Here is a 13383-nt window from a genome sequence, read left to right as displayed (position 1 = left end):
TTGTGTTTTTTTATGATTAGGGTCTCACAAACTATTTGCCTAGGTTGGCTTCAAACCTTGATCCTCTTGATCTCTGCCTCCTGAGTAGCTAGGATTACAGGTGTGAGTCTCTGGTGCCTGGCAATACTTAGTATTTCTAGACCTCAGGTTTTATCTTTAATTTTTTTTTTCTTTTTGGTGGTACTGGGGTTTGAACCCAGGTCCTCACACTTGCTAGGCCAGTGCTATACCACTTGAGTCACTCCACCAGTCTAGGTTTTATCTTTAAAATAGTGATAAATAATGCCTTCCCTCTAGGATCTGTATAAAGGAGACAAAATATAGCAGAGTGACTGGCAGACAGTAGGTGCTTAAGCTGCAGGAATTTCTATTATTGTTACTATTATTTATGGTTCTGAACAGGCGGACTACAGAAAGAATCCAATAACTGATGGGTTTTTTGTTTGTTTTTTGGCAGGACTGGGGGGTCCTCAAGTTTGCTAGGCAGTGCTCTACCACTTAAACCATGCCCCAGACAGCCAATGAGATCTTGACTTCCCCTCCTGCAAAGGAGGGAAACTGGGGAGAAGGAAACCTTGGGATCCACTACAATTTTCTCCTCATTCAGGCTACTCACTGAGGAAAGCACAGAGGGGTTGTGGAGGCAGACTGGGGGCAGCCTGCCCTGAGGGGAGGGATTCTGGGGCTTTGGGAGTGGAGTGGGGTGGGAGAGGCCAAATCTGAAGTAGCTCAGTGGCTCAGTTGTTTCAGGGCAGAAGCCATTACCTTCCTGGAGAGAGAAGCCGTGGTCCATCTGAGGCGAGGGGCAGGGGCAAAGAGGTACAGATTGGCATGAGACTCCAGGTCTGCCCTGGGGCCTCCTTGTCTTCCCCTTCCCTTTCTGTGCCCAGGTAAAGAGGCAAAGTCCCTGCCCTTCTCTAGTTTGGGTGGGTTCCACACTGGCCCTGGGGATTGGGTATAGTAGGGTAGTAAAGCAGTAGGGGTGCTTGTCTTTAGCACCTCCATAATTGATAGTGCCTGCTGTGGGCTGGGCCCTATGCCTCCCAGTTTACTTTGTACCCTCAACACAGCTGGAAACCAGCAGGGACTTTTTAAGAAAGTCATCCAATTATCTAGCCTGGGGGCTGGATTTGGCAGTGGAAATGGGAGGAGTTCAACATGGGGGGTTGGCAGGCAGATTGCAGGGAAGGGCTGGAGACTCTGCCCACTGGGTTTGCATAACAAGCATACTATTTTGTGAAAATTGTCTGTCTATTTGGAGTGGTTCAGGACTGCTAGTGATTGAGAGTTACCCACCTCCTCTCCCCGCCAGCTGCCCCTTGACACTACTACCAGAGTCAAGCCCAGGGAAAGCACTTGCCTGCTGGATTCCAAGCCTGGAAACTGTATGAGCTCTAGTTGTTCATCTCTTGAGTTATCCTCAGTGTGGGTAAGGGGAATCAGGGATGGGCTCAGATACTGGGCTTGGGCTGTGTGCACACTTCTACCCAGGATTGGAATTGTGTCCAGCAGATTTCCTCACAGCCCATATGTAGAACATTCTAGGAAGGGCTTCTTTGCCTCTTCAGTAAGAAACTTCCTGACTTTTGTCAGGGGCTGTGGACCTTCTGAGGGTGGGCTGAAATAGAGGCTCTTCCTGATACTGAGATCTCGTCTACTTCATGTTCTCCCTGCTCCTGTTCCTGAGGCCTCTGCTGCTTTTGGTCTCTTTGTGTCTCTATTTCTGTGTCTCCCCATGTCTGACTCTGCCTCTACATGCCTCTTGACTCTGAACCCTCTACATCTGTCTCTGTGACTCTACTTCTGGCTCTTCCTCATCTTTCTTTGTTTCTGAATCTTGGTGTCTCCCTGTCTGTATCTCCTTTGTCTTTGGCTCCAGGCTCATTTCACTGTTGGTAAGCCTCCATGTGGTCTTTATGCTTAGGGTCCAATGCCACTGTAGCTCAAGAGCTGAATAGAAAGGGGAAGCTGGCTTGTCCTGAAGCTGGGTTGCAGAATCCAACACAGCTGTAGGCTCATTTTCTTTTTTTCTTTCCTTCTGGCTCTATTTCCTCCATCTTTCTCTGTGCCCATGTTTTGGAGGGAATGATTCATAAGACTCTCTTGTGCATCCTGTATGTACTTGGCTTTGATCTGGCTCTGCAGATAGTGATAAGTTCTATAAACTATAAAGATATCTAAACATAGGGCTTATCTCTGCAAATAAGGACAGTCTTTGTAAAGTCTCAGGTTCTGAAAATTGGTAACACTTTCTGCAAATTATCATAGGACACATGACAGTGACAGACCAAGAAATCTGTGAAGGATTGCTCTGAAGATGATGATTGGCTCTGCAAACACTTATGAACTTTGTCTATGATTTCAGGCTCTGCAAACAATGACAGGCTCTGTAAGCAATGCAGGGCCTTGTAAATAGGACACTATGAATGGTAATGGGCTTTGCAAACAGTGAGAGCAGTTTGTGATGGGGTCTGTAAAGTCAAAAGGCCCCCCTGTGGGCCTCTAAAGAGGGGTATCTCAGTATTACAGACAGCCAGACCCTACTTCCCTTCCCTTCCAGGCCCAACTATAGCTCCTCTGTCCATTTATTCATTGGTGTTGGGAATGTATTGAGGGATGGAGGATATAGCAAAAAAGTAGGACAGGAAAGGAATGAGGCTGTGTCCCTACTCTCAAGGCTTTGAGAAGACAGACTTCTAAGTAGTCAAACAGGGGGCTTGTGTCTGTGGTGAAAAATCTGTTCTCAGCAGACATTTAGATATTTGTGAGATGGAAGGTATCTTTCCATACCAGAGACTCTCAGAATGCTAAACGGGTGTTTAAACCACATTGGGCTTCCTGGGGGAACTGAAAAGTCACTTGGCTCCAGCCAACCTTAAATTCTACCTAAATAGCTTAGTAACAATTTACATTTCTCTGCTTGTTCTTTCCAGGACTGGTCACATTAACAGGGAACAAGCATACCCATCAGACCCAAGGCCTAGGAAGGGCAGAAGCAAGAATCTGTTCTAGATAAGCTGCAAGTAACAGTGCTGAGGATCTGATGTTGGTTTGAGATTGGAGTGAGGATGATGATGACACTCATGCAGTGGAGCTAACCAAGGAGGTGGTGGTGGTACTAGTGTGCCAATGGGGGTGCAGGCCGAGCTGGGGCATTGTAATGGCAGAGGTGATGGGGAAGTGACGGTAGTAGTCAAAGGGAGCAATGCTTGCCATCTCCAAAGTAGTGAGAGATAGTTTGATGGTGTAGCTAAGAGCACAGCCTGTGTTTGACTTTTGGTTATGACATTTATTTGCTATGTGACCTTAGAAAAGTTATTTAAGTTTTTCATGCCTCAGTTTTCTTATCTGTGCCTACTGCACAGAGTTATTGTGAGGATTAAATGAGTTAATCTTGATAAAACTCTATAAATCTTAGAAAAGTGCCGGGTACATAAGTAAATGCTATGAAAGTGATAGCTGCTATTACTATAAGGAAGGCAGATGAGGTGACAATGATGATGGATGGTGGAGATGAAGTTAATAATGGTGAGAATAGGGATACCAATAACAGTAAGATTTATTGGGCACTATGGGTCCTACACAGTTCTAAGCACTTAATATGTAGTGACTTGTTTAATTATTACTGTCCTATACAGTAGTAAATATGATAATATGATTAAAAATGATAAAAAACCCCCAGAGGGGTTAAAATACATATCAATACATATCAAAGGTAACATAGCTGGGAACTGGAGGTGATCCCAGGTCTCTGTTCTTAACCACTTGCCAAACGGTAATGATGACAGAGTTGGAGACAGCAATGTAAGTGCTGTATAGATGTGGAAGCAAGGTTGTGGGTAGCAGGAATGTCAGTGGGAGTAGCCTGAAAGCCTACAAAACATTGCTGTTCGAGGCCAGCCTGGGCTACATAGCAAGTTCCATGCTATTTTGAGCTACATAGTGAAATCCAGTCTCAACCTCCCTCCCCCCCAAAAAAGAATATTCATTGGTAGAGCTCCCAGCAGGGCTTTGTGGCTGCTGAAGGGATGCTCTCTGCTAGGTTTCTCAGGGCAAGGGGCAAGGATTTCTGGTCTCCTGTAAGATTCTGTCTGGAAGCAGAAGGACACCAAGGAGATATCTTTCTGTTCAACAGCTGGGAGTTTTGGGTCCTAGGCAGTGAAATGAGAGGGAAACAGATCCCAGGGCACTGTGAGGCAGAGGGTACACTGGGGTTTCTCATTGCTCTCCATCCCCTTTCTGGAATTTGGCCTCTGACCCTGTTAACTACCCAGTCCCCAGTCCACAGGCTCCCACCAGTGCCTGGTCTGCAGTAATAGAAAAGACAGAGGCATAGGTAAGCCGCCCATCCCATCATGGGATTCTGCTGGTCTCCCCTGTCCAATATGGGCTCTGGCCTGCCTCTCGCTTGCTGCTGCGCTGAGCGAGCAGAAGCCTTAATAGAGAATCCGCCTCTGTGCCTCCGCTTCCTGCCTGCCAAGCACATCCCTATTATTAGCACCATCAACGGCGGCAAATGACACTCTCGGAATCTTGACTCCAATCTGATGCCTGGTCCCCGGGGCCGTGGAGAGGCGCAGGCCGGCCAGGCTGGCGGGCTGGGGAGGGGGTGTTCAGTAATAGGATGTGGCCGAGGACGGTCTATTAGCAGCATTGCAAACACTGATGAGCCCCTCCCCGGCCCCTTGGCACCCCCATCCTCACTCAGCCAGGCACAGCAAGAGGACTTAGTTGGGGGAAGGGGGAGGGCAGCCTAGGTGGTGGGGTGGGGCTCGGCCAGGCTCCTCCACTAGGCTCCCTTGGGGGACATGAGGGTGGGAGGGGGAAAGTGGACATTTCCTTCTAACCTTGTGTCTGGCAGGAAGAGGAGTAGGGAACAAGGGGTCTATTTGAGGGGTGTGGTCTTCCCTGTTCCTACCTCAGAGCATCCTGGGGCTCCAGGTGGGGAAAGAGTTCCAAAGAACATCCCATCCAGCCTTGCATTCCATCCAGCCTCCCTTTTTCAGCCTTTTCTTGAACTCTTTTGGGTGCACCCTGGGCCCCTTGTCTCATTGCTAAGTGCTTCCTTTTTTGAAATCCTCATTGACATGTGTGTGTGTGTATGACTGGAGCCTAATTGACTTTTCCCGGCATCAATTTCCTGAGACTCTTTAAGGTCACTCACCCACAGCCAACACAGCCTTACAGATTTTGGAGACAAAAGGTAGGTCTCAGGTCTGTTTCCTGTGCCATCGCTACTTCTCATTGCCACAGGTCTTCTGGACTATGAGTTACATGTATGGAAAAGTTATAAGAGGCTGGGACAGATGGATGGACCTACCTAAGGGTACGGAAGAGGCAGGGGAGATAGTAGGTCGAGCCCTGGGTAAGTACAGGACAACAGGGTTCCAACCCAGTTTATCTGCTGGGTAACCATGGGATAGTTACACACTGCCTACCCTAGTCTGCCTCTCCTTGCTCTGTCCCTCACCAAGAGACCTTGTTGAGAAAAGGAGATGAGAAATCCCTCAGGGGGCTGGTCAGGTCAGTGCTTTGGAAAGCCATGCATTTGGGGCTGAATAGTCTATAATATAGTCTGATTAACACTCTCTCCATCTATGTAGACATAGAACCAAGGGGATGAAGAAAAATGAGGTAAATAGTAGAACATGAGCTTGAATCTGGCTGTGTGTAACAGGTATACCAAGGAGGGATTGGAAGGCAGAGCTCTATCCTATCCTGAAGGGTGCTTAGTAGGTTAGAAGCTTGAGCACTAAGGGCCAGCTGGATAGGTTCCTTCCTGTGCTTTGCAATAGGAGAGAGGGGCTGACCCTGCCTGAGCTAGGATCCCTGGGCCAGGAAGGAGTGGGAGAGAGAGGAGCCACAGTCTAGCTCACCCCCCACCCAGTCTGGGCCTCTGGCCATAGCACTAAACTCATCTGTTCTGCCCACTGCTTCCACCATGCCCCATAGTCCAGAAATCACAGACGTCCAAGCTGTATGCCTCTGCTGAGTGGCTGTCCTTAGTGCCCCCAGCAGGGGCCTAGCCATCAGTCACAGGGATGGCAGTCCTTAGGGCTGGACATGCAGCCTCTTGGGCAGAGATAGATGTGAATCAGAGAATGGTAGGCAGCAGGGGGCACTGACTTCTGCTCATGGGACCCCTTGGTAGGCTATTTTCTCTGTTCCCTCTGTACCTTCCCTTGCTCGCTTTCTCTTTCCCAGCTCACCTGTGTCCTTACCTGTGCTCATTTGTCCTTTCTCTCATCACCTGTGTCCACCTTACTAATTCTGTTTACTGTGCTTTTCTCCCCTGTACCCTCTAGTCTGTTCCTTCTCTCTTCCTTCATCAGATACCTCTCCTCTGCCCCTTCTTCACCAGTCTCTGGGTCATGTTGATCTAGGCTTTTCTCCTCCATGTCCTAGGGGCTGAAAAGTTGGGATTTAGCCTGTGAAACTTCAACTGCTGCTAATTCAGCCTGACCATCTCCTTTTCAGTCAACTGTGGTGGGGAATTTGGACCCCAAGACAGGACAGTTTTTTAAACTGCTGGGATTGAACTTAGAGCTTCATGCATGTTAGGCAAGCACTGTAGCACTTGATCCCCAACCCTTTGATTTGTATTGTATTTTGCTTTTGACATAGGGTCTCTGTAACTTTGCTTGGGCTTGCTTTAAATTCCCAATCCTCCTACCTCCACCTTCAGAATAGATGGAATTACAGATGTGTGCCACTACACCTGGCTCAGCATAGGGTTTTTTTTTTTTTTTTTTTTTTTTTTTTTTTGCAGTTCTGGGGTCTGAACTCAGGGCCTTTTGCTTGCCAGGCAGGTGCTCTACCACTTGATCCAGGTGTTTTTGCATTAGGTATTTTTTGAATAGGGTCTCATGTTTATGCCCAGGTCAGTCAGGACCACAATCCTCCTATTTATGTTTTCTGCACAACTGGGATGATAGGCATGTACCACTACACCTAGCTTTTTATTGGTTAAAATGGGGTCTTACAACTTTTTGCCTGGACTGGCAGTCTCAAACCATGACCCTCTTGATCTCTACCTCCTGAGTAGCTAGGATTACAAGTGTGAGCCACTGCAACTAGCAGAATAGGTTTTTTGATACAACCAAGGGCATCTGGTTGATGGAAAGTGAAAGGAGGAGGTCTTGTGTCATTGGGAGTATAAAGAGCCTTGGGGAGAGTGTAGCTCTGAGAGTGTGGCAGCAGGGGGCGCGCAATCCTTGGTGACTTCTGGTTTACCTCCATTCTCAGAAACCATAGCTGGAATAAACCACCTGGGTAAATGTTGAGTATGCTGTGGTCAGGAACCTTTGAGGGGTCTCAGTAGGGGTGAGCTTTGTCCCAGTCTGATGTTGGCCCTGGATTGTTAGCTATTGAAAGAAACTCTTATGTGCTCCCCAAATAACTGTTTTTTTGTTTTGTTTTGTTTTTTGTTTTTGGTGGTACTGTGTTTGAACTCAAGGACTCATGTTTGCTAGTGCTAGTCAGGTGCTCTACTATTTGAATCACTCTACCAGTCCTTTTTTGTGTTGGCTATTTTTAAGACAGGGTCTTGTTTTTTTTTTTTTTTTTTTTTTGCTCATGCTGGCCTTGAACAGTGATTCTACTGATCTCTGCCTCCCAAGTAGCTAGGATTATAGACACCTGGCCAAAATAACTTCTTTATTTGGAATTTTGCAAAAGATAAATGAGCTGGGACTTGAGTGACTTGGAGTGAGAGGAGGAAGAGCCACTGGGGTTCTCCAGAGAGAGTCACCTCTTCTGTCCTCAGCCCTCAGGGAGGCTGATTATTTTAGGGAGATCAGGAGAAAAATCTCCCCACAAGCCCTTAAGACAGTTCTCCTGTCATCTGTAAGCAAGGAGTGTCCTTGATCCACAGAACTCTGACACCACACAAGCTTAAGGAGGAAGCAAGTCTAAGGCATCCCCCACAGACTTGCTGTCATCTGCACAGTGGCACAGGGGAGAGGGAGGAGGCTGGGAGGGGTGAGAATTGTCTGTGTGACAGCATGACAGTAGGTGCATTCATAAATATCATGTGCATGTGTGTGTACAGGTATGTGGGGGGGGGATTGAGAGAGAGAGAGAGAGAGAGAGAGAGAGAGAGAGAGAGAGAGAGATTTGTTGTATTCTTGCTATGAATCCCAAGTGCGTACACAGTACCCCCTCCACACTTCAGGAACAGGCTGAGCCTGGGATGAAGTCAAAGCAAATGTGTGTGACATGGATTCCAACCAGATGGAACAGCCCCTAGGCCTGTACCCACCCTCTTGGTCCTCAGGAGCTGTAACCTAGCCATTATGGTTTTGCTCCTTAAGAAGGAAGGCACTGCCCCAGCTTTGAACCATATAATCGTTAATACGGTGATGAGACAGCATAAGGGTCAAAAGAGACTGGAGAGGACCTAGGCATTTGGAGACAGAGGGTGGCAGGTGAGACTTCCTGAAGAAGGCTAGATTGATGGGGAGGGGTTTTCTGAGAGTCTGTGACCTGGGGCAGGCAGGAGGGATATCCTGGAGCACCCTGTGTCACCTCAGGGCACCTCAACACCTTTCTGGGCCTCCCAGGATGCTGGGAACTGGAACTGAGATCCTCAGTCTAATGTGCCCCCAACCCCTACTCCAAGCATGCCATGGGAGGTTAGTAAATATCGTAATCAGATTAGTAGAGTGGAGACAGCAGAGGCGGTGGTGGGAAAATGCTCTGGTCTGACCTGGCTCCCATTCCTCTCCTGGGAATCTAGCCCTCTTGCCCTGCCCAATCCTTTCCCTGTGGGCCCCAAAGCCATCTTGGCTCCCCAGGAGCCTCTGTGGGCCTCTGCTGGTGGTCTGGATGACCCCTTGCTACCTGGCTCTCTCTGGGTCTGCTGGAGATTTCTGTATCCTGATTGTCCTCAATTTAGGGGAGAGATGGGGTGACAGAAAGCCCAGCTTTGTTGACACCTCTTCCCAAGGAAACTAATCCTCTAGGCTGTTTTTCTCACACTGAGCCCTGAAGGGACCCCCTACCCTCTGGCCATGGTACTGCTCACCTGTGAGATTCCAGGGTGGTTGCAGGTGGAGGAAGTATCTTGTGGAGACCTGGGTTTACTGGGGTTGAGTCAGTCACTTACCTTCTCAGCCATCTCAATGGCAGAGCTGAATACAAGGCTGGGAACACCAGGCACAGGGAAGCCTGGTCAGATGGAATGGGATGGGGTGGAGTGAGCCAGATGTGTCCTGCAGAAACACTGAATCAGACTAGCCTAAGAGGGGTAGGGCTGGAATAATGGGGCTGGTGTTCTATGAGGCTGGATGTGGGGAGATGGAGCCTGAAAGTCAGAGAAAGTAAGGTAAAGGTAAGGATGGGGGCTGAGAATTGAGAGAGGTAGAGATTGGGTGGCTGATGGCTTGGAAGTCCTGAGGTGGGTACAGAAATGAGAAACAAGGGACCAGAAGATTGGAAACCAAAGACTTTGGGTCTGGAGTACTGAGGAAAGAGGTGAAACTGAGTGGTGGGGCAAGGATTTAGGACATTGGGGAATTTAGGGACTCAGAGTCAAGAAGTAGGGTGTTGGGGGATAGGGCCTGACAAGAAGAGTTGAGGTGTTTGAGGGCTGTGGGTCTAGGGAGCCAGAGAAGCTGAACATGGAGAGAGGAAGGGAGAGAGGAAGTAGAGAAACAAGTTCTGACAGAGATGGGTATAGATGGGGGGAGTGCAAGATAGTCCCAGGCCAGGCCTTCCTAGCCCCTGTGGTTATGCTGGGGCCATGGGGGCGGGCAGCAGGCCTTTCCTTGTTGGGCTGTCAGAGCTGGTTAGGCTCCAGGAATTGGTTCTGTGGATCATCTCCCAGGAGTCAGCCCCTCCTGGCAGCTTTGTTTGGCAAAAGCGCAGGGATTAGCAGGGCTGCCCCCACACCACCTCCCAGCCGCCAAGTCCTAGTGCTTTCATCCCTGAAGGTCTCTAAAGCCGCAATGCTTTGAGATTAGGCCCCACAAAGGGGCCCCTTGTGCTCTAGTCAAGCCTTGGGGGCAGGGAGAGGAGGGGGTCCCAAGAACTCAATGCAGGCCAACCCCCTGAGACAAATCCTTCTCTTTCTCCCTGGCACATCCCAAATGATCCCCAGGTCAGAGGCAGAAGACCCCTCCCATCCCTGCCTCTAGCTCCAAGATTATGACCCAATGGAAACTTTTGAGAGAGCATCCCAGACCTAGCCTACCTCCCCTGGCATATCAGACTCCACCAGTGGTCATCTCAGGGTAGGAATGGATGGGAGAGTAGGGCAGGAAGCACTGGGTTGGGGGAGTGGGCAGGGTAGAGGCAAGAGCAGGTCTAGATGATAGATTAAGAACACCTGTCCAGATTGCTCAGCAAGCAGACAGGGAGACCACCTGGGGCTTGGGAAGAGGAAGGGACTTGTCCTGGATCACACCAAGTTGCTGGTAGAATATGACGAACCTCCTTTTCACCAAATATTTGAGCCCAGGCTAGAGGTCAGCAGGGCCTCTGGACGAGGAGGGGTGGTTTTGTGATTCCTTTCATAGAAGAGAGTGGCCAGCCAAACAATATTTTAAATATGGGTTCCACCATAAAGTTGCCAGCTATTAATTTTGCCATATAGGGACATAAAGGGAAAACTACCAACTGCTATCAGCATCATAAAATGAAGGCTATTAGCATCAAAAAAATAAGAAAGACATAATAACCAAGGCAGAGAAGAATAGATGTAGCTTTATGAAAAATTTCTTACCAAAATCTTTTTTGGCTGGGTGCTGGTGGCTCACACCTGTAATCCTAGTTACTCAGGAGGCAGAGATCAGGAGGATCACAGTTCAAAGCCAGCCTGGGCAAAAAAAAAAACAGTTTGCGAGACCCTATCTTTAAAAACCCTTCACAAAAATAAAGCTGGTGGAGTGGCTCAAGGTGAAGGTCCTGAATTCAAGCCCCAGAACTGCAAAAAAAAAAATTTTTTTTTATTTTCTTGCGGGGTGCCAGTGGCTCATGCCTATAATCCTAGCTACTCAGAGGAGGCAGGGATCAGGAAGTTCCAGGTTCGAAGCTAACCTGGGCAAATAGTTCACAACAGCTTATCTCGAAAAAAACCATCACAAAAAAGGGGTGGTGAAGTGGCTCAAGCTCGAGGCACAGGCCCTGAGTTCACTATGCAAAAAAAAATTTCTTATTATTGCTGTTTGGGTAAAATGTCTTGGGACTCCTAGACCAGGTAACCTTTTTTTTTCCTTTTCTTTTTTTTTTTTTTGGTGGGACTGGAGTTTGAACTCAGAGCTTCATACTTATAAAATAGGTGCTCTACCATTTGAGTCATACCTGTAGTCCATTTTGCTCTGGTTATTTTGGACATGGGGGGGGGTGTCTCATTAACTTTTTATTCAGGTTATCCTTGAGCCTTAATTCTCCTGATCTCAGCTTCCCAAGTGGCTAGGATTACAGCCACCAACGCTGGGGCAAGACTAAATAACATTGAGGGAAGTGCCTGCTCCAAGGGACTGAGGATTCTAGATCTTATGCATTCAGGTCTCCTAGACTAGAGCTCTGCCTACCCCCATGTGCTGGGAGTGGATGGGTGGGGGTAGTTGTTTGAGGTATAGCACCAGAAAGGCTGGAAGAAGGAATCCCGAAACTGGGCTGTTGGTCAGGTCTCTGCTTAGAGGACAGTCTTGGCCTTGGCCTCCCCATTGCCAAGGAGACTTAAGAGGAGGGGGAGGGAACAGGCCGACTGCAGTCGATAGAGGGAAATTTCTTTCTGTCCTCTTGCTCATAAAATGTTTGTGGTCAACATATTGCACAACATTCCCAGAGAGGCCACAAAAAGTAGTGCTGGGCTGTCAGGGTCAAATGGAACTTATGGAGCCAGGCGGTCTAATCAGCCCCAAATGGGTCACCCCTGGGGTCTAGTAATAGGGAGGGACCAGGGTAGTTGTGGTGGTGGTGGATATATGAGATTAGCAGGAGGAACACCAAAGTTGCTCTATAAATCCCTTGTGAGAAGGTATCCATAGGGAGGGGATTGACAATGAGAAGTAAAAACTGATAGATTTAGCTGGTTTTTTTGTTGTTATCTTGTTTTTTCTTTTCTTTTCTTTCTTTTTTTTTTTTTTTGAGACAGGGGCTCTCTATGTAGCCCAGGCTGGACTTGAACTTGCAATCCTCCTGCTTTAGCTTCACAAAAGTTGGAATCACAGGCATGTGCCACCAACACCTGGCTAAGATTAGCTGATTCTTATATGGCATTTACTGCTTACCAGGCACTCTGCTGAATTTAAACTCGTTTAATCTTTATAACAACCCTAGGGAGTTAGTATGATTACTTGATTATTTCCCCTGTTTTACAGTAAGAAAACAGACACAGCGGTTTAGTGACTTGCCCAAGGTCACTAAGTAATAGAACCTGGATTTGAACCCAGCCTGGCTCTAGTGCCTATGTATTTGTTTACCATATGTACTGTATTGCTGTACTTGATTCTAAGCAAAGTTTCCCTTGAGTTCTCCCTGTTACCTGGCCATGCCCTCCCTACTGCAGAGCACTCCATGGTTTTCAGAGCCATCAAGAGATGCTTATCATCTTGTAGACATTAGATAGAATGGAAGTGTACCCTTGCCTTGTTTGGTGGCTAAAGAAAAAAATGTGCACAGATTCTCTAATGCATGTTCCTTTGAGAGGTGGAGCTTAATTCTCTTCTCTCCAAATGTGGGTGGGACATAGTGACTTGCTTATAATGAATAGAATGTGGCAGAAAGGATGAGATGTCACGTTTGAGAACAGATTATAAAAGACTACAGCTTCTGTAACCCCCCTCCTTTTCTTTCTCTTTGGCTCTCTTTCCCTCCCTTTCAGATCCCTACCACCATATAAGAAGTCCAGGTTATCTTGCTGAAGAAACCTCATGGAAGAGCTGATAACCAGCACCAGCTGACAGCCAGCACCAACCACCAGCCATGTGGGTGAGCCTTCCTGGATGGGAACTCTCCTGCCCCAATCGAGACCTGGGATGATGTAGCCCTGGGCAGCAGCCTGACTGCAACCTCATGAGGGACCCTGAGCCAGACCACCCAGCTAAGCTGCTTCTGGACTCCTGACCCTCAGAAACTGTGATACAATAAATATTTGTTGTAGACCTCTAGTTTTGGGGTAATTTTTCATGCAGCAATGAATAACTAGTGTCTTTGGCCAGTATCACTGTATGGAATCATTAGAGTATCACTGTATGGGTTAAGTCATTCTATCCAGGAAATGGATATATGATTTCTGCAATCTGGTTAAGTGATCCATTCTGAGAATGGCATATAGCCACTTGATCATTCTCAACCCACCCAGGGAAGGCCAGGGGTGGTACCCAATGAGCAGCTTTGATGGAGTCACATCACTATAACATCTCATCTTCTCTATGT

The 13383-nt window shown here is 47.9% G+C and overlaps 1 protein-coding gene across 2 annotated transcripts in view; it reads left to right on the top strand.

Annotated features, from left to right (window-relative positions):
* Faah (fatty acid amide hydrolase) overlaps positions 1-13080 on the top strand; it is a 73874-nt gene extending 60794 nt beyond the window's left edge. For both annotated transcript variants that reach the window (XR_012449924.1, XM_074080238.1), the window contains one exon: positions 12830-13080. Coding sequence is in view for 1 of the 2 variants with exons in the window: in XM_074080238.1 (XP_073936339.1) it covers positions 12830-12847 (18 nt within the window). In the remaining variant the exon portion in view is untranslated. The remainder of the gene's footprint in view (positions 1-12829) is intronic.
* The last annotated feature ends 303 nt before the right edge of the window (positions 13081-13383 follow it).

This window comes from Castor canadensis, chromosome 7 (genome assembly GCF_047511655.1).
Source record: "Castor canadensis chromosome 7, mCasCan1.hap1v2, whole genome shotgun sequence".
NCBI lineage: Eukaryota > Metazoa > Chordata > Mammalia > Rodentia > Castoridae > Castor > Castor canadensis.
The sequence above is the reverse complement of the archived record's forward strand: the minus strand, read 5'-3'. Positions and strand labels throughout refer to the sequence as shown.